At 40.5% G+C, this 23,847-nt stretch overlaps 3 protein-coding genes across 13 annotated transcripts in view; 1 reads left to right on the top strand and 2 right to left on the bottom strand.

Moving 5' to 3' along the window:
* The first annotated feature begins 281 nt into the window (after nt 1-281).
* Nucleotides 282-7,578, top strand: LOC129182026 (fibroblast growth factor 23-like). 7 transcript variants are annotated; one of them, XM_054777905.1, is made up of 5 exons: nt 282-555; nt 2,786-2,889; nt 3,229-3,280; nt 3,364-3,408; nt 5,884-7,578. In XM_054777905.1, exons 1-4 carry the CDS (start codon nt 360-362, stop codon nt 3,402-3,404), a joined length of 393 nt encoding a protein of 130 aa, XP_054633880.1. In that variant the 5' UTR covers nt 282-359; the 3' UTR covers nt 3,405-3,408; nt 5,884-7,578. The 7 variants fall into 7 exon arrangements, 6 of the variants coding, with proteins under 6 accessions (XP_054633880.1, XP_054633878.1, XP_054633879.1 ...); XM_054777903.1 differs by having other exon boundaries at nt 3,229-3,408; XM_054777904.1 differs by having other exon boundaries at nt 3,364-7,578.
* Nucleotides 7,232-13,901, bottom strand: tigara (TP53 induced glycolysis regulatory phosphatase a). Of its 3 annotated transcripts, XM_054777899.1 has the most exons (7): nt 13,746-13,901; nt 13,176-13,213; nt 12,975-13,096; nt 12,452-12,529; nt 12,108-12,218; nt 8,762-8,940; nt 7,232-8,666 (listed from the first exon to the last, which is right to left on the bottom strand). In XM_054777899.1, exons 1-7 carry the CDS (start codon nt 13,820-13,822, stop codon nt 8,570-8,572), a joined length of 702 nt encoding a protein of 233 aa, XP_054633874.1. In that variant the 5' UTR covers nt 13,823-13,901; the 3' UTR covers nt 7,232-8,569. The 3 variants fall into 3 exon arrangements, with proteins under 3 accessions (XP_054633874.1, XP_054633872.1, XP_054633873.1); XM_054777897.1 differs by having other exon boundaries at nt 7,232-8,940; XM_054777898.1 differs by lacking the exon at nt 12,452-12,529 and having other exon boundaries at nt 7,232-8,940.
* Nucleotides 13,902-15,501: 1,600 nt separating this feature from the next.
* ccnd2a (cyclin D2, a) overlaps nt 15,502-23,847 on the bottom strand; it is a 205,026-nt gene continuing 196,680 nt past the window's right edge. For all 3 annotated transcript variants that reach the window (XM_054775443.1, XM_054775444.1, XM_054775442.1), the window contains one exon: nt 15,502-18,976. In XM_054775443.1, coding sequence (XP_054631418.1) covers nt 18,806-18,976 — 171 coding nt within the window. In that variant the 3' untranslated portion in view covers nt 15,502-18,805. The remainder of the gene's footprint in view (nt 18,977-23,847) is intronic.

Here is a 23,847-nt window from a genome sequence, read left to right on the forward strand (position 1 = left end):
ATGGCGACAATGAAGAATATTTGGATGACATTCGAGAAAAAGCAGGGATCGCTCCGCATATCCTCCTTCACCGTTTCCAGTTTACACTTTAAAATGACTGCCAAAGGAAATAATGTATTTTAGTGTCCAAAGTGGCTACAGCATTCCTTGTTATCCTGCCAGTTAAAGCCTGACGGAATTCCACAAAGGCTAACAAACAAGCAGGCTTTGTGTTATTTGGGTAAATGAGTTAGCCGGTTCATCGACCCACTGTTTAAATAGGACCGCTGGACTTTCTCCTCCTCCAAAGAACTGCTCACACACAAACTGAGAACGCTTGTTCTGCGTCAGTAAGGAGAGCGCCACATTCCCAACTGACCATGCAAGCGGCTTTCTTCCCGTTCCTCCTGGTGGCCTTACATGTGTCTGTGCCAGTGGATTGTGGATCAAAGTTCAAGGGCCTAGAGGAGCTTCACCAGAACAGCTTGAGAGCTGGGATGCATGCAGATGCACCAATGTGGACGCATTACTACAGAGCTGGATCCATGAGGAAACGTTTTTTAAGGGCCTTTCTAGGTGAGTCTGCTGCATACCATGTCCTTGGTTTGCTTCATGGGGTGTCCAAACATTTTCCACCGAGGGCCTTATACTGTATATAAAAAAATGAAAGCATGCAGGGTTCAGTTATAAAATTAGGCTGTTCATCACCTGATCAAAAGTTTAAGACCATAGCTCCATGAGTATCTGCGCAATTCTTATTAATCACCACAAAAATTGTTATGCATGCTTGATGCCAGTGTTTCCAGGAGGCTAGTGGGAATGTTGTTCCAGGTGGTGAAGATGGCTTCACGGAGGGCATTCACTGCCTGGAACTGATGTCCATTTATGTAAAGTTCCGTTGCCATCCATCCCCAAATGTTCTCAAATGGATTTAGAACAGGGGAACACACCGGATGGTCCAAAAGAGTGAGCTTATTCCTCTGGAAGAAGTCCTTTGTCAGGTGGGCATTGTGAACTGCAGCGTTGTCCTGTTGAGAAAGCCAGTCATTACCACACAGACGAGGACCTTCAGTCAGGAGGGATGCCCCCTGCAACATCTCCACGTAGCCATCTGCCGTTTGACGCCCCTGCACAACCTGAATATCCATTGAAGGAAAAAGCACCCCAGATCATGATGGCGCCCCCTCCACTGTGCTGTGCGGAAAACATCTCAGGTGGGATGCTCTCGCGCAAATCCAACCTTAGCAGCAATGGCGTGCGACCACCACAGTGTAAATACCTGACAGAAAATGACATTGAATCCACATTTTTGCCAGGATTTTGGCTTTTAAAGACTAAGGCTTTAAACTTTTATCATCTGATGAACAGCCTATTTCAATTCAATGGGTGTGCAATTAATTGCTTCTTCAAAATTTTGTCTCACTCCCATTTCTTCATTTTGTATTTTGAAGGCCAAATTAGACCCTCCTTATGATCCAGCAGTATAAAATGTAAATTACTGCAATTTTACAGGTCAATACACTTTTTTTTTTTTGGACAAAGTCAAATAAAATAGTAAACAAAGGAATACTTTTTTTTAAAGCTTCCTAGTCTACAGTTGTAAAAAAAAAAAATATATATATATATATATATATATATAAAATGTTACAGAATAAGTAAATAAAATAGCAAATTGACCAACTTAAAAAAAATCTACAATTATATATATATATATATATATATACAGTATATATATATAATATATATATATATAAAGTAATAATATATATATATGGAATAATAATATAATATATATAATATACAGTATATGTAATATATATATATATATATATATATAATTGTAGATTTTTTTAAAGTTGGTCAAAAAAAACCCTACAATTATATATATATATATATATAATATAATATATATATAAATATATATAATGTAATAATATATATATGTAATAATATAATATATATGTAATATATATATATATATAAATATATATATATATAATTGTAGATTTTTTTAAAGTCAATTTGCTATTTTATTTACTTATTCTGTAACATCAATATCGAAGTAAAAACATTTTACCTGTAACTTTTAGTTTTCTCTTCAGTGTAGCCCATCCTTGGTAGTGTTCTGATGCAGGCTATTTATAATGTGTGTGGGTTTTTTTTTTAAATATGTTGGGGGTCAACAAAAAAAAGGTCCGCTTTTCCTTGGGCTGGACTACAGTACCGGTCAAAAGTTTTGGAACACCCCAATTTTTCCAGTTATTTCTTGAATTTCAAGTCGTTCAAGTCAGAATAGCTTGGAATGGTACAATGGTAAGTGGTGAAAAAAAAAGTAAGGTTACCCAAAACTGAAAAATAATGTGTATTTCAGAATGATACAAAAAGCCCTGTTTCAGAGACCCCAAAATGGGTCAAAAATTTAAAGTTGCTCTGCAGAAATGGAGGTTGATCAAGCCTTGGCAGTTGGTGCAACTAACTCCTACAGGTGTTCCAAGTTCTGGAGAACTTACTACCTCCTCTGTCTGCATAAAAAGCGTTCGGAACACACTGTGGAGCTATACACTCGTGAACATCAGTTGAACAGCATTGTACTGGAGAAAGTAATTTGTTGCTACAAAAATGGCAAGAAAAAAGAGAATTAACAATGGAAGCGAGACAGACCATCTCAGCACTTCAAAATGTAGGTCTTTCCTAGTGTAATCCTCAAAGCATTCTTGTTATGCTTGAAATGTGTTAGAGTTGCATTACTTATGATCAAACTACCAACTTTGTCTAAATTGAAATTCCATGTTTTGCTTCCTTGCAGTTCTTTTGCCTGTAAGGATGGACAAGAGCGACTTTGTGTCCGTATTTGACTTGAGAAGAAAACATTTTGTGTGTATGGACTCAAAGGGACAGCTGTACAACTCTGTGAGTAACTTTTGTGCACCCTTTACACACCACTCCTGTCCTGGCTTTTTTCCACCAGCATCGTTATTCTGCGTGAAAAGCATTGTTAGGCTGGTGAAGGATTTGTCTGCGTTTGGACGAGCTGGAACGAACTGGAACGAACTGGAAGTTTCCTCTCAGTTGTGTTGAAAGCAATTGTCACTCTTGATAAGTGTTGTACGGTGCATCAGTGTGTGGTCATTAATTCAGTGTAAAAGGCACAAATGTCTTATCTACTGTTATTACTGTTACAGCAATTGAGCAGGATTTCTATAAAAGAGGCTTTTCTATAAAATGTTGTGTTCTTGTCTGACCAAACAGAGGCAAAAAGAAAGGGAGGATTGTCTCTTCCACCGCACTGGCTTCATCAGTGGTGTGTTTTACTCTCCTCCAAGTGGAAGTCAACTCCCACTTTCTCCCCTGGAGTCATCTCACCCATCCTTCGTCTTTCTAAAGCGCTTCCTAGCCCCTTTGGTGACGAGGCAGAGGAGGAGTGAAGAGGTGAACCCGGCCGATCCGTTAAGATCTGAGTCGGATCCCTCCCATTCCGTCCAGGATCACAAAGATTTCGATCATTTGCAGCCTGAACAAGACCAGGCTGGAGCTGTGTCAAAGGAGACCATCTCCTCCTGTGATGACCCCTTAAAGGTCTTACATGCTAACGGGCCTGTGAGTCCAGTCAAGACCATTATAGCAGATCGAGCTGAGCAGGACTGACATGATGAATGTGGACTGTCACCATCATAAATCCTTCATAAAGCATTGCAGACAATACCTTAAAGGGTCCCTGACATGATTAATCAACTTTGCTTAAATATGTTACATACTGTTTGTAATTATGTTCTACATTGTTCGATTTTTGAAAGCGAACAGTAAATTCGCAAAAATTGCATTTATAGTTTATGGCGCCGCCCATGACGAACTAGCTTGCGCAGTTCAGCCTCATTTCTGGAAGTGATGTTATCGGGGCGACACCTCTCAGCTAAAGCAGAGTAAACAAACGCTTCTTGAGGTAGATCACAGTTTACTTGATACTGTAAGTTTGTTTTCTTTTCCAAAAGAGGAAGGTTTATGGTGACGATGGAGGAAGCAAGTTCAGAGAACGAGTGACAGATGTAAGCCAACCTCGACTATTGTGATCATTAGACTAATGGTTGCTTCGAAGGAACACCTTTACCAGAAGCATTTGGCTTGAAAGTACGGTATAAATGCATTTTGAAAAAGGATGCTATTCCGCCAGTACACAAAACAAGGAAGAATGATCACTACGTCAACGTTGCCACAGAACAGAGTAAGTCATGTCTCGTTATGTAATATCTTCTTAACACTATTCCACCATAGCGACTAGGCTGCAAAGTATTAGACATGTTATAAAAACACCTTTTCACAGCGATATACTGAGAAGGCGGGGGCTGGCGGCGGCAAAAATGTATCCTCGTTGTGAGGCCACATATACAATCAAACAGGCTAAAAGACCCTTTAAGCTCATTAAGAAGCCGATTTAAAGCAATAATTGATGGATAAGCAACTCCAGAATAATTTACACTTACCATTCTGTGTTTTGAGGGCAACCAATCTTCATCTCCATGTCTTAAGGCTTAAGTCCATATCTTGCAAGTTCTCTATTTCATCTCCAAATGTTTCTCCCTTTTTTCTCCTCAAAAACTAATGACACAGCGCTCAAATTTTCGCTATAATCACTGTAAACATCCTCCGTCTCGTACACCGACATGTTTGTTTAGCTGAGTGATGGTACTCCGATGACGTCACTTCTGGAACTGAGGCTGAACTGTGAGAGCTAGTTCGTCATGGGTGGCGCCATGAACTATAAAATATTTTTTTATTGAATTTACTGTTCACTTTCAAAAATCAAATAATGTAGAGCATAATTACAGTCGATATGTAAGATATTTAAGCAGAGTTGATTAATCATGTCAGTGACCTTTTAACAATAAGATTTTCACAGTATGAGGCAGAAGTAGAAAACTTCAGGGGAGGCGTAGCAGCTTGCGAAAAGTAAAGAAAAACCTGCTAAAATTTCAGTAATCCCAAAGGCAAAAGTCTGGAATGAGCCAAAAAAACCCAAAATATGCTCCATAAAAATGACTTTTTTGGGGGAAAAGCAGACGTACTTTGTCCTCTGAGGGCCTGTCCACATAAGAACGTTCCTGGGATTTTTTTTTGACGGGTGGAAAAAAATTCACGGCCACCCTGTTCCAGGTTAGTACAGAGTTGCATCCAGATGATCTGATCTGTCACTGACCTGAGTGAAAACAATGTAACACACAAGGCACACCGACGTGTGGCGCTGTAAACAGACACACAGACTGAACCATGTGACACACCAAACCATAGAAGAAGAAAGAACACATGTGCATAAGTCCGTCATCTTCCGCTTTCCAAGGCTCAGCTAGACTTACGACAAAGTGGAATTAATTCTACGAATCACTTTGGAGAATAAAGCAACAAAATATCAGGAGAATGTCGACTGGCGTGAGTCTTGTCCGTCAAAATATTTAGATATTATGATGGCTTGTCGTCAAAGCTCACTTCTGGTCACGTGACGGAGACGGGCTGGCGATGTCATCATTTTGTTTTCTACACGAAAACGACAAGCCGATGTTTTCCGATTTTCCCACTCTGGAAGCCGTTTTGGAAAAATACAGTTTCAAGGCACCCAGAACATAGTTTCCCTGTAGAGGAGAGGCTGAAACGATGAAATACTTTTTGACCTGTTCTGTTTCCTGTGTCACACGAGTTCAAGTTTAGACCTTATCCACTGTTCATAGTCAAATGTAAAACAATAACACGCGCAGTCTTAACTTAAATGACAAAGTTATGTATCTCGCTTTTAAACTAGTCGTACAAAAGCTAACCACTTTAAAAGACATTCTTTAAGTTCATCAACAAGTGATGATGTTTATGTTGAAGCTGGTGTGCGCATGTAACTTTCAGTGTATTTTCTTTTCTTCTCAGGTTTTTCTTCTTATTGAGGCCGGTCCTTCTTTTGGAATAAGTGTTGCACAAGAGCCAAAGAAAACCCTTTGATGCTGGTTAAAGTGAGCTTTTATGCGAGTGTCTTATGTTTTCAGGGCATTGAATCGATACCAACTGGACTGTATAGGTTGTCTTAGAAGACGTTTGGCCTCTCATCTGAGCAGGCTTCATCAATGCATGCTCAATGGCGAGCAGTGACAGCTTTAGTTTGAGGAGTTGGTGTAGGATCCAAAGTATTTGTCCTCTGAAGAATCAGAATCCGTTTTATTGGCCAAGTATGCTTGGCATGAATTTGACTTTGGTTAAATTAGCTCTCACTGTACATATACAGTCACTTAATAAATACATAAATAATGAAAAAATAAGATTGATGTGCAAAAGGGATAATGACATAAAGACAGTGCAACTCAAGTAAGTTAGTAAAGGAGGAGGCATGTCCAGACAAGAAGCAATTAGAGATGGTTTCTCAACTTTAATGTACCGTAGGTGGTCTTCCTCACTCCCCTAAAATCAGTGCATGAATGCTAAGCTGCCACTGAGCAGGCGCACGTTGCAACTCAGGTTACGATTCAGCTGTCTACCTGCGCCTCAAAGAGAAACAGTACTCTTTTGACGAGTGTACGCATTCTGGACAGAGAAGACAGATGCTTTGAAAAGGGAGTGAGGGAGGCCATCTAAGTTAAAGTTCAGAAACCATTTCTGAACGAAGGGGGAGGGCTGCGACACAATCTCTCCCCCACATGCTCTACAATGCTGTCCTTTCATCCATTCCTAAAAGATTCAATCGTTTAGCCTCGAACAAATAAACAAGGCACAGCCACCTTGCTTTCAGCTGGTCCATGACTATCATTACATTTCAATGTAAATCTAATGAGGGTGATACCGCCCGACTGTCGTTGGCTGGCGGAGGCCCCCATCCATTGTATATTAACGATTGCCATTTGACACCACAAAAGAGCAAAACCATTCTTGTCTGGACACGCCTCCTCCTTTCGAGGACAAATAGTTTGGATCCTGCACCAACTCCTCAAACTAGAGCTGTCCTACAGTATCTAGTCACTGAGCATGGACTGATTAAACCTGCTCGGATGAGAGGCGAAATGTCTTCTAAGACAACCTGAACAGTCCATTCAATGTCCTGAGAATATAATGGCTCGGATGATTGAGCATATTCACAGCCACCTGTCTTATGTTCATGACTTTCCTAAAAATTTCTGCATTGTACAACTTCAGAGACATTCGGAACAATGAAGCCATTCCTAATTTCTGATAAAATCTGTCTGATAAATGCTTTGAATGAGCGTAATTATCTGTAATTATGTGCGCGATGAGAGCCTCTTGCATGTGAGAGTGGCAGAGCCGTTTGGCAACATTTGACTGGACAAGTTTGGTCTGGTGAGCGGCTGTCCTTTAACCTCCTGAGTGAGTTAAACTTTAAACCCCGGACATCATGTGGCAATGTCTGTTTTGCATATGGAAAATGTTGGGGTTAGAATATTTAAGGGTGATGTCATTGATCAAAATTAACCAGTGTGTTCGCAGCCATTCATGCCAGGTGCTGGACACCAATCGTCACACAAATGACGAGTATTTATTTATTGAATAATGGCCACGCGTTTTATTATTTATATACTTCATGTGCTGTTTTTCATGTGGAAAAATAAAAAGTCACTTTTCAAGGATGCACGTGTCTGTATTTTTAGTTCAAGTGCTTTAAAAACTCATGGGCATTGTTTTCATGTTTGACATTGAACTATGTGGACAAAGGTATTGGGACACATGAAGCGAGTGACCTTCTGTAAGCCTTTGCAGTGTGTCAGTATTCAACTGGAACAATACACATGGTCCTCAGGTTACCAACGAGTTCCGTTTCTAAACTGTGATGTAAGTTGAGTTTTAGGAATTTATATCTAAATTTATATGTAAATTATACTTAAATTAACTCCCAAGTTGTACACAGAACACATGAAGGACATATAAAATACTGTAATAAAAAGATTGAATACAAGAATGAAATGATACAGTAACAAAAAGAGACCAACTCATTACTTGTATCCCTGTGGTTGTCCTGCAGGCCTTTCTACCTTCTTAAAATATTGTCTCAGGCTAGTCTGGAAGGATAAGCCCCTGGTCTCCTCCCAGATCTCCTTGTAACAGCGCACGGAACCCATGACCCGTCCAGCATTCAATAATCTTTACCCTTAATGGTCGCGAGAGTCAACAGTTGGGACCAAAAGAGCAGCCAGTGTTATTTTCTTGGCGTACACTGCTGTTTGGGAAACATAATAAAAAAATGCAAATGCAAAAACTTTGTTGATACTGTAAGAGACGTTCTTCCTCAATGTGGCTGTTACGTTTTTAATCAATTTACTACGAGGACCACCTGTATTTGTGAGGTCACTGCTCTCAGGACTCGAGACTTGGACTTGTTCTAGTTCATCCCAAAGGTGTTTGATGTCCTGTTTAGCTCTTCCCCTCCAAACTCATCCCGTATATGTTGGGTTACAGTCATGCTGGAATAGAAAAGAGCATTCCCCAAACTATTCCCACAAAGTTGGAAGAATTCAGTTCAGTTTGATGTCCCTGAAGTCCAAATCGAATCAATTTAGGAAAGTATGATAGCCAGCCCCACTATTAATAATTCAGATTATGCAGCAGCTATGTTTTAACATGATCTCCCTTGTTGACAAACAAGCAGCGTATGGCAGACACTTTGAAGGCCTCTTTCTCCTGGTTCAAGGTGAGCACAAAGCGACTCACGCCTGCGTTTGGACACAAAGAGAAGACGTGTGCTCTTGTGCAACCCTGAGGTATGGAGCAATGTAAATCATCCACAAGATAGCGCATGGTCACACACATGTAGGCCCCGTGGCCGACCACCAGGGCGTGGACGGGGACGTCGTCGGTCTCCCTCTCTCCATGAGGTGCCGCTACTGGAGTCGATACAGAAACGTCATCGTCGCTTCTGTTGGGCCAATGCTCACACCCGATTTGATGGAGCATTTTGCGCCAAAACTCTTGGACGCGCTGCTTCACCTGAACACAGCAAAGGCCTGTTTTAGAAGCACCTCCTCTTTACTTTCTCTGCGTGAAAGTGCAGGTCGCAAGGGCAGCTTACTCCTGATGCAACAGCGTGCAACTACGGACCAGCAGGCACTGATTGTGTGCGTCAAGTCTATCTTTGTCATTATCATGTGCCTGCCCCATGCTCGGATGGAGCAAAGTTAACATCTAAGCCAGGAACTAATAGATGAATAAAGGCAACACGTTTGCTGAAATAGAACATCCCAAACACACAGACACACGCACACACAAGTCCGCCCACATACGTGTCAAACATAAATAGAACAGAGTGGTGACTTTTTAATCAGAGCCACTCTGCAGTAAAGAGGATGTACTTTGATCACAGATGAAATTCAAGCATGAGGATGAACAGAAGCCCTCACATACCTTCTTTACTGTACACCCTTGCACAACTTACCACCGACTGTGTTGACATTTATTGCCCTCTAGTGGACAACTTTACTCCCAGTTAATTTCATATGCTTCCGCCATCATACAAGCTTAGTGTTTGACTTACTTTACAGTTTCCATGTTTGTGATTCACATCGCTTCTATACTGCTGTCATGAGCAGCATCTTAGTGCGCAGAAGTCATATTATTTTGCCACACACGATAGATTTGAAGTGTCTGTAAATACAATGGAACCTTGGTTAGCATCATTACGGCTGTTTCGTTTACCTCCCTGCTATCAGCTGTCCTTAGAGGATCTATCCATAGCGCTTGTCGTATGCTGGAGCCTACCCCAGCTGTCTTCGGGCGAGATACACCCTGGATTGGTCGCCAGCCAATCACAGGGCACATATAAACAAACAACCATTCACACTCACATTCATACCTATGGACAATTTAGAGTCTCCAATTAACATAGCATGCATATTTTTGCAATGTGGGAGTGGGATTAATCTTTGGGAATCTTCAAAGAATGAGCAGTTTTATTTTATTTGAGTTTTATCACAGAGTGGTGAAATGCCTGTGCAGTTTAAAATAATGTTAAACCATGGCAACATCCACAAAATGCTGAATAGATGTCACAAGCATCACATTTTTTACACACACAGACTATGATATTTAGAACTAGCGCTGAACTTCAAATGTTTTGCTTTATTAAGTTGCATATGGGGGCCGCACGGTGCACGGTCAGGAGATCGGGAAGACCTGGATTCGAATCTCCGTTGGGCATTTCTGTGTGGAGTTTGCATGTTCTCCCCGCGTGTGCGTGGGTTTTTTCCAGGTACTCCAGTTTCCTCCCACATTCTAAAAATATGCATGTTAGGTTCATTGGCAACTCTAAATTGTCCATAGGTATGAATGTGAGTGTGAATGGTTGTTTGTCTATATGTGCCCTGCCATTGGCTGGCGACCAGTCCAGGGTGTACCCCGCCTGTCGCCCGAAGTCTGCTGGGATAGGCTCCAGCATACCCTTGCAACCCTAAAGAGGAGAAGCGGTATAGAAAATGGATGCATGGATGGAAGTTGCACATGGGTGGATAATTGCAACGTGCTCCATTCTGACTACTCTACATTCGTTTTGAGACATGTAAAACTTCCACGGTGCCATATTTTTCATTATTATCAATCATTTTAAAATATTTTACAGTCGTCCCTTCGCCACTTCATGCTTTAACTTTTGCGGCTTCACTTTATCACGGTTTTTCCATTAATTAATAAATCGTGCTGCTTTGTGCTTGAATATGACCTATTAGTTTTTTTTTAAATGCCTATTTTGGCACATTTTACATATTTATTTTTTTGTAATTGAAGCATTTTCAAGCAAAAGAAATGGCTAAATGAAATAAAATACAAATACAAGGCATTCAGAAGATGCATTGAAAAATGTGATGATGACATGTAGTATTCTACACTGGTCAAGAAGATACAGTATGTGTAATGTTACTGCAATGTTCGGTGAGACACACAAGCACCAATCTTGATCGCCCAAACAACAGGCTTTTATTGCAGGCTTGAATGATCCCACAACAGGCACAAAAAATCCCTTACATGGGCTACTGTTGCGGCCATAACCCACGCCAAGCTAAAACTCAACTCTGGAACCCCAACGTCACATCCTGTCTGCCCCTCACTCAGCTTCCCTAGCACCAAAACACATTTACAGCAACACACCCGAGCACAAGTCTTGTTTATGTCTTAAATGTCTTATTTCTCTGATTATGTCTACTATATTGGTTTATACAAATATAAGGGTGACTACTGGGGCATTATTTCATGTGTAGAGGGCTCTAATGTTAAAAACCTGTATTTAGAAGGTCGTAAACAGGTTTTCTATGCTCTAACTACAGAATTATTCCTTTTATGAATAAGGAATCCCACTTTGCGGAAATTCACTTATGACAGTCAGGTCTACAACCAATTAACCGTGAGAAACAATGGGATGACTGTATTTCTGTATTTCTTAGGACACTTGTTCTTGAGTCAGTTAGCTTGATTAGGCCATGCCATATCCAATACAGTCGCCCCTCGATTATCGCAGTTAATTGGTTCCAGACCCAACACCGATAAGTGAATTTCCGAGTAATGACTGTGCAGCAACGACTACCAGTATTAATGATTAACCGCTGTAACACTCCCGGCAGTTAGTTTTAAATTAAAATGACCGTAAAACCGTGATCGATAACCATACTTCGATAAACTCACAGAGCAGAGCTACATTGCTCATTTCCTGGAGAAGCAGCTGTTGGTTACGTTGTATATCCCTCTCTCAAAGCACCAATTCTGATGCAAACAAAAGCTCTTGCTCTCAAAAATGGCGCCTGCAGCCCACAATGCATTGTGCAGTCACGTGCCCTTTCGAGCTCTACAAGCGACAAGCATTCAGAAGAGGGCACGCATGCGCAGTTTGCAATGTTGGGCTTGGACAAGGAAAGTACATTGTGTGTTTTTGTTTTTTTTTTAAATAAAACTTTGTTAGACTTCAGTGTGTGTATCAGTACTTTTTCAAAAATGTAAGCAAATGCAACAATAAGTACCGTGATAATAATAATAATAATAATAACAACTGTGATCATTTTGGTCACAATAATCGTGATATGAAATTTTCAAATCGTTATATCTCTCTGTGATGGAGATGCACTGTCAGTATGAGGAAGACTGTAAAGTCTTATGTCTAAATGTAAAAACTGTACCTGCTCTTGAGTCTCTCCTTGAGGAGGAGTGAAGTCAAGAAAGGACTGACCAGCAGTCCTGGCCATCTCTCTCAATTCCTGCAAAAGCTGCCCCTCTGCTGTGCCAAAGCTCTAAAAAAAAAAACAACCAAAAAACATCAGGAAGTGTTTTAGTTGATATTCCAAAAATATAAACAACTTCAGTAAACATCAATGCTTCTCATACATTCATTTATTTGTTGTGGCTTGCCACGATTAAATTTGGACCGCCACACATTAAAGGCATTAACCCCCCCCGCCCCCAGCAACCCAATGCCACAGATACATTGCAGATGTGTGGGAAACACTGAGACAGTTTGACTCACTTTCTCCTTAAGTAACGGCTCACACACCGGTTGTACACACGAACAACTGCTGTTGTGTTTCATGATGATTTCAGCAGTCTGCAAAGCAAGGACACCAATCTACTTTTCAAAAACAAGTCGGTTTGATTAACTGCCGTAACTGGCACTCTTTGGGTGACTTCATGGAACCTCTAAAGTGACATGACCCAAACTTTTACCCTTCAGTCAAACAAAATTTCAGTAACAGTGAGGGCAAAGAGGAAATGACGACGACATGGTACTCGCCTCCCAAGTTCACAAGGCAGTCCTCTGCACATTTGTCATGGTAGTTTTTGTATACAGCGGCTACATAACATGATACTTAAAACACTCTCTGATTGGGGATGGTGACTGACAAATGACATTCTCATGGCTTCCTATGGGAAAATCGATACTAATACAAATTCAAGGTTGACCAGCATCATGTAATGTATTACCTTAGAGGTTCCACTGTCTCTCATTTCTCCTTTTCTGAGCAAAAACAAATAAAAACAAAACACCCAACCTGTCGAGCTCGTAGCATGTCACTGACAAACACGTTGGTGAACTTGACATCTTTCAGGTAACGGCCTGCAGCCTCGGCCTGCTGCAGCCCGACGTCAGACAGCGCAGAGTCTATGGCTTGACCTGGATACAAACAGAGTGACATGACAAGTGCAGGAAACTGTTATACATGTTAAGAATCTATTTTTCAAGTCTGCACTACCTTGTAGCCGCCCTTCTTGATTGAACTGTGTTTCCCCACTGTAGGAAATAAACTGCAGGTTATAATATGTCATCTAGTCAAAGACTGTAGCATTCAAAAACAATTTAGACTTCGTGCATTATTGTTTTCATCTTCATACCAATGCAGCAAAGTCCGCCGGCCTGAGAGTCAACACTACGATCTGATATTTCATGCCTAGAGTTATGTTTTCCGCTTGTAAGTGGACGACCTACAGTATATTCTTTTTATAGCAACGTGTTATTTATGAACTCTGACAAGTCTTCTATTTCAACGGGAAGTGTATGCTGACCTTGAATACTCTCCCCTCTAGTGGTCAAGATGAAGCACTGCAGTGCCGCCAGACAACGCTGTATAACCGCTCTTGCTAATAAAATATGTTCGTGTTAACAAGTCGAGTAAAACGAATATGTCACGTATGTGTGGTGTGTATGTTTGTGTTCTCGTTAGTGTGTTGTATTATTTAGGTTAACAGCCAAGCTCACGCGCAAGCGAACCACACACCTTATGGTCACACCGTAGTATGAATCAAATGTGAGCTGCTGCACTTACTGTCGAACAAAAGTCAGCCCAAACGTTAACGTCTTCATTCCCTGGAGACTGTCGACAAAGTTGCAAACTCGACGCATAAATTATGATGACTTTCTTCGCCTTGCAGAGGAATTTCACTTGAAGAAAGAAAACACAATGTAGACGATTTCCTGCTACTTCCGGTCAAGCTTAAAGTCGTGAGTAGATACGCAGAAGACAATTGGAGAGCATCTGTTTTGGGAGTGTTACGGTAAACGTAAGGCAACTGCTGGTTGAGTCATTTCATTTTTTTGTGCTTTTTTTTTTAAGATAAATACCGAATGTGCTTTTGGAATCGAAATATTGTTGGCTATATTAGTAGCATTTAAATAAAAGTATAATTACGCCTCTTGTGGCGCGAAAAGATCTACTTCCGGGTTTCACCTAACAATAAGCGATACAATAAGAGCTCTATCGGCAGTTCTGTTGTTCTGTTGTCCGACACTGAATATTGTTAGAATACTGTATAATAAATAAAGAAGGCATTATAACATATATCAGTTGTTTAGTTGTTATTACATTTATAATAATAACATACTCATAACATAATTTATGTGGAATTTAAAAAGGCAGAAATATTGAACATTTATGCATCTGAAATACTTGGAAATGAAAGATTTTGATCCCAGACAATTATTTTTGGGCTCTTTTATTTAACTGAAGTAACCCCGCTATCCGCCAAAAGATCATTATTATCATAAGATACTCAAACAACATCATTCCTTTTTATTTCTTTTGATTTAAATTGTTTAAATGTAGGTTTGGTCGAGTGCAACTTAAATTGAAATTGAAATGTAATCCTTTACGTATTTTAAATACTTGTAAAGTCAAAATTTTAATCCCAGAAAAGTATTTAAATACTTTTTTTGAAACTATAGTAACTACACACCTCCAAAAAAATACATTTATAATAATAACATACTAGCATAACATTATCTTCTTTTGATTTCTTTTCATCACATTTAAAAAAACAACATTTCCCTAATATGACTTAACTTTAAATGAAGATTAAAAACATTTAACATTTATGTTAATCCTTTGATAATCATTTGAAATAATGTACTTTGAAATTGAAAATCTTAACCCCAAAAAATTATTGTTACTTTTTTGTTTACGTCATTAACTTTCACCCCCCAAAAATTACATACTCGCGTAACATAATTTTCTTTGGATTTTTACAATTTAAAATGTCAAATTTTATTTTTGCTAAATTTGACGTAGATTTATTTTACAACATTAAGCCTTTTTTCAATTTTTTTCCCCTGCATGGTGGCCTCTTGGTTAGCATGTTGGCCACACAGTCAGGAGATCGCAGGGACCTGGGTTCGAATCTCTGTTTGAGTGTGGCGCTTGCGGTGGTCTATATGTGCCCTGCGATTGGCTGGCGGCCAGTCCAGGGTGTACCCCGCCTCTCGCCCAAAGTCAGCTGGGGTAGGCTCCAGCATACCTGCGAACCTACTGAGGATAAGCGGCATGGAAGTCGGATGGATGCATTGGACGGTTCATTCTTGCTAAAGGAATTGCTGTGTTCTAAAACGGGCTGTCCTGCTAGCAATGTTGTATTACACATTTTGTATTCTATATTTTTGGCAGTAAATTTTTACAGTTTTAGTTAAACCAGACACGTTTGCAATGGAGCCAATTTGCTGCCAATTTGAGCTGAACTGTGCAAGGCTTTTGCAGGCGTACACATCATTGTAGAAATAAATGAAGAGAGGCATGGAAAAGAGCAGTGAGCTGATGTGGTGTCACACCCTTTAAAGCAGAAGTTTATTGAACAGAGGTTGTGCAACAGACATTTGAGGTACATGATATGAGTTCTAGTGGAGGAGGGGGCGGGGGAAAAAGGGGAAATCTGCTCCATTCAAACTTCCAGATATCACAATATTTATGGGTTAAAATGAGGTGTAACTCACCTTCATAAATTTGTGGCAGTTACACATACACGCACGCACGCACGCACGCACACACGCTTGACCAAAACACGTCGTTCCCACATTCAGAATCCATATTGGCGCGGACATTCATGGTGATTGTGTGTAAAGCAACAAGTGTACTTTGGCCATCATTGGAATGCACAACATGTCAGATGTAGCACCGACAAACTAGACCCCCCAAAAATGTTGTGGACCCCCCCCCCCCCTCCAGTAAGTCCAAGTGGAAGCCAAACAGCGGTGCACCCACAGAAATGCTAATTTCTTGTTTTTCTATTCTATTCCAGGCTCCCTAACTGCAGAGGTATCGATGATGGATTGGTTGGTATGTTTTTTGTGTAATCCTGAGGTATACTGTAGGACATATACCACTGATGCAGAATGTGACGGAAGAAAAATAGCAAAATAGATTCAAATAGGGGGTAAAGGAGACATGCTATCTAAGCAAAACTGTACAAAGAACATTTCCAGTCGAATACTCATTTCATGTTCTTCTATCACCTTCTACTTCGTTTTTTTCTGAATTTATCTCTTAAGCAGTAAAATAATTATATTATAATACAAATGTTTATAAAATAGCAGCACACTCAAGTGACACATCACAACTCTGTAATGTTATTTTGTATAAATGAAACAAATTCATAGCTTTTAGCAGCGCAAAAAGACAACAATAACTCAATAAAAATATTGACTTTTTTTTTCTTGATGTCTTCACACCTCCTCTGTCCTCTCTTCACTTTGGAATACAGTATCTCTAAATCTTAGAAAAAAAAACCCTTTTGTGGGTCTGGTCACCCCATAAAATATATCAATAACACAAATTGAAAGTGTGGTCTCAATATATAACACACGCAACGAGAAATTGCAGGAAAGAAAACAAAATAAAAATCACAAACATTATGTTTGGGTGAGAGCTTACATCCTGCAGGGGGGGGGGCGCAATTATCCAAAACTGGCAAATGAAAACAAACAAAAAAAATGTCCACACATTCTCTTCAGTCTTGACAACCGGCGATGTCTTTCAAGAAAAAAAAAGCGCCAAACCCTCAAGCTTGTGTGGTATTAAAAGAAAAACACGTTTCTCTGCCCGATGAACCCCCTCGTCAACGATTCGAAGCAGCAAAGCTCAAAGAGGACTGACGACACAACACGTCCGTGACCATTTGTGACATTTCAAGCCAGCACCGTAGAAAGTCAACAGCCACTGCGACACACATCACTTGTGGTGGTTTGGAAACTTAAAAAAAAACAAACAAAAAAATAACAACTCATTGGCCTCTGAAGAACATGTGCAAATATTGGATGTTACAACCACACGGCCGCCGCCCCGTGTGACTCGACTGTGGCTGTGATGCAGATAAATAAAAAGAACAATTCAAGTACAAAAAAAAAAAGAATTCATGTCTTGACAGTGTACGTGAACTGTGTCTTGTGTTTTTGTTCCAATCCTGGGAAAGGGACACGCTCCTTATGTCACATTGGTCTTTTGCTTGAATAGGAATGTTCTTTTCGATTGGAATGTCCTTATGCGACTCTTGCTTGACAAGGGGGGGGGGTGATTGGGAAACCAGCCCGACAAAGTAAACCAAAGAAAGAAAAAATAATAAAATCAAAAAGAAACACCCACCCACCCACCTCCAAATCACCACCAATTCATTTTGACGCATCTCCTGGGGAGCATGTTCTCAAAGTGCTTTGCCATTGAAATCATATAGGGAGCTGGAAACGACCCTACGTTGGACTCCAGATGCATTGACGTCATCTTGCACTCCTCCAAGATCTGGCAGTCTTAGTTCCTTATTCAGCAACCATCAATTATCTACAGAAAATAGAAGAATCCCACCCAAACCTTCTGATCTCCACCCTCTATTGGGCGTCTTATTCATCATCCGGCCACTGGCTGTACATCAGCAGCATGCTCCCGCATCCCCACACTCATCCATCCATCTCCCATTCTCTCCGCACCCTGTCGCCTCCCTTCCGACAAACGCTGGAGTCGAAACGTCCTCTGTGCTCCTTCTCCGCCGTTCAAATGTGCTCTAATGCGCGTCACGCTGGAGTTCCAGACTCGGAAAACCACCTTTACATTGTAACACCGTCATTAACAGAATGGCAGTAATAACCTCTGAGGCTGAGGCTATTCAAGACGTATTCAAGACAAAGGGGCTCCGAGTGAAGCTTCTTTCACTCACACAAACTCTGTCTCATTCATAGTCCATGCAGCAGTTTATTGCTGGCCAACAACAGTCCTCGATACACTGCTAATGAATGAAGGCAGTGACTTAGCACAGATGCCCCGTTATACTGATAGACAAAGCATGTATGTAGCCTCAGCTTGCTCCATCGTCTTCTAACATCGTAAGTGCCTCGCGCCTTCCAATGTTTACTGCTAATTTAGATACAGGATCCCATTCACACTGCACACACTTACACACACACGCACACTGAGGCACTAACTGACACACATAAGCAGCCTGACAAAGGAGCTTATTGATCTTGACTACTCAAAATATGTCAAATAATAATATTACGGCTAATAATAATTACTATGACTAACAATTCAAAGGATCCTGTCTCTTCCCTGGATTCGGGAGCCACCGACGTTAAGCATACCGTTTTCAAGGCTTCCTCGCCACATCTTACTGAAGATAGCATGAGTATATATCACAACAGAGAGGGAGAGAAGAAAACTAAGCCCGTACTTTGATCCCACGTATGCAACTTTGTGCCAACCAGCTATGGTTACAATATAACTTAACACGCATTCTATACAATCAAAGACAGAATGCAAATATGATTGGTTTCCCTTCTGTGTATCCAAGGCACCGTGGAGCGTCGTCGTGCACCGAATCTGTTGCTTTTAGACTCATAAAACAAAAATGGATATTTCGTGGGCAGGCGTTTTCTTTTCTTTTTTTTGCCTTGAAGAACAGAAAAATCTACAAAAAAACTAGCAAGCATTGTTCTTTTTCTTTTAAAGGGCTTGTGTTTTTAACATTTTGTTTTTTTGTTCTTTTTTTCTGCTTTTAAGAAAGTTTTTTTTCCAAGATTCTTTTTTTTTCTTCTTCTTCTTCTTGTAAATCCTGCGCAACAATGCCCTCTGGTGGTTCACAAGTTGATGTCGCGGACGTCTGTGGGGGTGGAGGACTGGTCCAGCTCGTCCAAGCCTTTACTGCTGGGGCCTCGCTGGGTCTGCTGCTGCTGTTGCTGCTGCCGGCCCTCACGCAGGCTGCTCTCTAACACACGCTCGATCTGCTCCTGGCACTCTTTGAGAACATCCTGCGACAACACAGAGACACGTGTAAATACATTCATCCCTTGTTTATCGCAGTCAGTTGGTTGCAGACACGACAGTGATAAGTAGGATTCCTTACTTACAAATGCAATATTTTAGTAGTTAGATCATAGAAAACCAGTTTATAGCCTTCTAAATATGTTTTTTTTTTACATTATTAGAGGCCTCTACACACCCTTATAGTCACATTTACACTCATACTACCCAATATAGTTGCTTTATTAGACAGATTTAAGACTCATGTGTGTTGCTATAAATGTGTTCTCTAGGAGAGCAGAGTGAGTGGCAGACAGGAAGTGACTTTGAGGGTTCAGAGTTGAGTTTCAGCTTGGTGTGGGTTATGGCCGCAGCAGAAGCCTGTGTTTTCATGAGGGATTTTTATTAGAGATTACTGTGGCTGTTATAGAATACAATGTCAGTGTCTTTGAATGCATCTTTTGAATGCCTTGTATTTGTCTTCATTTAGTCATTTTTATGCTTGAAAATGTTTATTTTAGGAAAAAAAAATACAGAACATGATCTTAAATATGCATTTTTTAAAACAACAATAGGCCGTGTTCCACCACAAAGCAGCATGATTTATTAATACAGCTTTGAAATACCGCGATAGAGTGAAGCTGTGAAATTTTAACCATGAAGGGCAACTGCACTGCTGATTGGGGGAAAATCCATGGCAGTAACCTCATCATGCAGTTACTTGACTATGAACCATCTGTCATCTCGCGATTCAAGTTCAGGTCACTTTACTAATTTTGTGGATTTCTAATGTCAAAAGTTGAGGAAGATACCAAAATAACTACTTGTATACTGATCCAAATTGTACCAGACTGGTCGCAAAATTATTCAAAACATGTATTTTCTTAATTAGATTTTTTTCCTCAGAAAATGTTGTAATAATTTATTTATATGTGAGAATACAAGTACAATGAACAACGTACACGTACCACTGTAAGAAATTTACCATTTTTACAGGTTTATGTCTTCATGCTGCATCTAATCTAATAATTAGCAGTCACTTTTATTGCAAATGTTGACCCGAAATCGGAGAAGAACGTCAACGTCAAACTACGGGGAGGGTTTGGAGGCGGGGGAGCTAGCCGTGTGTCAAAAGCAGACATTTTTATGAGCGCATCGTTTCCCGCCATTCGCTTGTGGTTTTCAGATTTTTTGTTTGTTTGTATGTTTTACTCGATACGCACGTTAACATGTCATCTGCCTCGCTCCCCCAACCCCTACCTAGTGTACCTATTGTCCCCGTTTGTCAGCGGTGTCCCAAGTGCAGCTGGGGGGCCGTTTTTGGGCTGCAGCTTGTTTTTTATTGGCCCTCAAAAATTGTCTAAAAATTAAATGTATTCTTTATTAATGAGGTATATTTTTCAAAAAAATACCAAAAAATACAAATATTACACTGCTTTGCTGTGTTACCTAAGAATTGAATTGAATGTATTGGGTGGGTTTTAGAATCTTTAACACACAAAATGTATCATATCAATGTAGTCCCCCACATACTTCCATTTTTCATATTATGATATTTTTATATTATGAATGCATCCACGCGTCAGGCCCACTATTTGAGAGGGCAAATACTTGTTGGGTTTGGGTTTACATTCCAAACTGTATCACTTGGTAGAAACATGGCTATTGTGAAATGACCACTGACTTCCCAGCAGCTCCCACTTGCAGACACGGACCTGATGCCAGCATTACGTCAGCCCACCAGCGTTGTGCACCGAGCACCACCCCCTCTAGTACTTGAAGACACACATACACACACACACACACACACCTGTGCCAAAATACCGAGAAAATCCGAAGACAGGCAGCCTTGACAACGCAGGCTGAAAACACAGGTAGTACCAAAGCTATGTTAATTACATCCACCTCCTGTGGGAAACACAAAGGTGGTGCCTTTTTAACGAGAGCCAGTCCTTGTGCCTGCCTGCCTGCGGGGGATCCGTGTGAGACCCGGCCGGCTCGCCTTTCACAATCAAAGGCAGCCGCGGCAATGTGAGAATCCACCTGGGAGAGTAGCCTCTCAGCAAGCACTGAGCCCTCATATCCGTCTGTGATGGATGGTCCACTGTGCGGGGGTAGAGTGGTGTGTGTGCGTGTGTGTGCGTGTGTGTGTGTGTGGCTTCTGAGTGCTGAATAGAGTGTTGGCAAAAGCATCCCAGGGATGTTGTATTGACAGCAACACTATCTAAGGTCGCTAATAGAGAACACTGCTCTCTAGTGGTGGTGAGATGCTATGACAACAAAAGTTGCTTGTGTTCCTCGAACCTAACTAACAGAGGGGCGGCTCAAAGTACACCCCTTTTTTTTTTTTTTAACTGTAGCTAATTTAATCCTGATGGGCCACAGTTTGAGCCTGTGTTCTCGATTCTGATGCCGCCGGGCCAGGAAGAAAGTAGACATTACTCACAACAGAGCTGCTCTTCAGGAGCTGCACTCGACTCACTGACAAAAGGCCATGATGTCAAAGGTCAACCAGCACCATATATTACAGGCTAAAACATGCATGAGACGTGTCTAAATTTGAGACTCGTCGTATGGCTATTGATAGAGGACAATGTGGTGGTGGTGGGGTTGCAGATTATCAAGCATCTTCAAGTAATCCCCACTAATAAATCTTTGCTATTTGTCAACATTGGTGTCTATTCCTTTGATTTATTTACATTTTAGAGCAGGAGCAGACAAACTTTTTGACTCACCACATCAAAAAACGGGGCTGAATATTTCAGGTTTTTACTAAATAAGACACCCATAATGTACAAGAATAAAAGATGTGGGATTTACAACATGACGGCAACTTTGAGGAATGATCAGAGGCACTTCAGAATGTGCACTTGAACTGAAGCAAGCAATAGTCAACAGCTATCTAGTGCAAACGGACAGAGCAGGTCATCAAACAGAACGACAGCCTTACTCACAATGCAACAAAACAACACCACCGCACATCCACAGAAAGTTAACACATTAGCAAAACTGAACCACTATGTAATATGCAACAACTAAGTGCTAACAACAACACGGAACTTTAACTCATGGGTGTCCAAACTTTTTCCACTGAGAGCCACATGAAAAATGAACGGACGCAAGGGCCGCTTTGATATTTAAAGCAACATATGTACAGCAAATATGCTAAGAAGTTATCTATACCTCAAGAAAAAAACTGCATCTCATTGTTGTGATGTAGGTGAAAAAGCGTGTTGTTAGTATCAACTTCTGTCTTTGCTTTTTTCCCCCCACATTTTTGCTGTTTTTTAAAATTTATTTTCTAAATATTTCTACTTTTTTCATAAATAATCTCCTTAAATTTTCTTCTTGAAATATTATGGCTTTATTCCCATAATATTTTGACTTCGTTAGAATATTATTACTTTATTTTATTATTCTGTATTACGATTTTTAAAAAATAACACAGTTTTTCTTTAATATTTAAACGCTATAAAATGACATTATTTTTCCACATAATATTATGTGTTTATTCTAGTAAAATTGCAACTTTTCTCATTAGAATACGCCTTTTTTATCTTAATATTCTGACTTTATTGTCATAAAATTACAACTGTTTTTGCCCCATTTCTGCTCTTGTTGTTTATTTCAACGTTCATCTTGTAAATTTTCTTCTGGTAATTATGACTCTATTTCCATATTATAACTTCCCCCCACCTAATTTTCCCAAAAATAAAAAAAAAATAAAATAAAAATAAAATATATTATAAAAAAATAAAAATACAATAAATTTAAATATTTAAAATTTACAATTTATGCTACAAATTTTTTGTCATCATTTTATCAATGACTGCAGATTTTTCCATTCTTTCTCTTGTTTGTTTTTTCTTGTTAAATAATATTTTGATGTGTCTTGGTTAAAAAAAAACATCTGCGGGCTGCAAATGGCCCCCGCGCCCAACTTTTGGACAACCCTGCTTTATTTCCAAGTGCTGTGTGCATGCTGGACAGCAATCCCCCTCCCCATGCAGAAATATTAAAAATTGAATGTCAAGTATGTGAACGTCACACCTTGTTTACTCCCCGACAAGCAAAAATGCGACAAAATGGCAATGTGTTGGTAGAGAGAGGGTCCCGCAAGCTACCCAGCATGCCTTGCAGTGGGAAGATACGGGTGTACGTGCACACGATGCGTGCGTTGTTTCTGTTCGCAACAGGCATGAGAGGGTTGTATGGATCGCTGTAACCAGTTTCAGATTGCCTCTGGCTATGTTCTGTGCGACTCATCTAAATAGCATCGCAAAACTGATTTAGCAATGTGCAGTAGTTAGGCCGTAGTTTGCCCCCACACCAGTCACCAGCGTGCATGCTCTGAAGGGACCACTAACATGGGTGTATGAGCACACACACACACACAGTCTGCCCACCAACATGCCCCCCAATGGTCATAAAATCTCAATTCCTGTGAGAAAACGAAGCAAAGCTCTGAACATGTACAGGAACTGCCTGTGTTGTACCGCAAGAATGCATGCCTTCACTTCTAATAAGACACTCTCACAGTCTCTGCTGCGCTTTAAAGCGGCAACTCCAACAACTTGCCAAGCCTTATAGGCTTTATTTGAGAAAGTTTAATGGCTTCAATGTGTGACTACTGGAAACATTAGCAGTGTTTTCAGAGAAGGTGCTTGCCCAGCGAGGACCAACAGCAGTGAAGATGTCTGGAGATAAAGCGCAACCTGGGCGACACATGACAGTCTCTCTTTCGCTCTCTCTCTGTCAGTCCTCCCAACTCAAGCATCCATCATATTGCAACAATATGTCTTTGTGACAAGGCATGCACATTATTTCTGGGCGGCCTTTGTCACACTGGCAGCAGAGGGAAGTCGTGCAGACAGACTAA

The sequence above is a fragment of the Dunckerocampus dactyliophorus genome, chromosome 5 (assembly GCF_027744805.1).
Source record: "Dunckerocampus dactyliophorus isolate RoL2022-P2 chromosome 5, RoL_Ddac_1.1, whole genome shotgun sequence".
NCBI lineage: Eukaryota > Metazoa > Chordata > Actinopteri > Syngnathiformes > Syngnathidae > Dunckerocampus > Dunckerocampus dactyliophorus.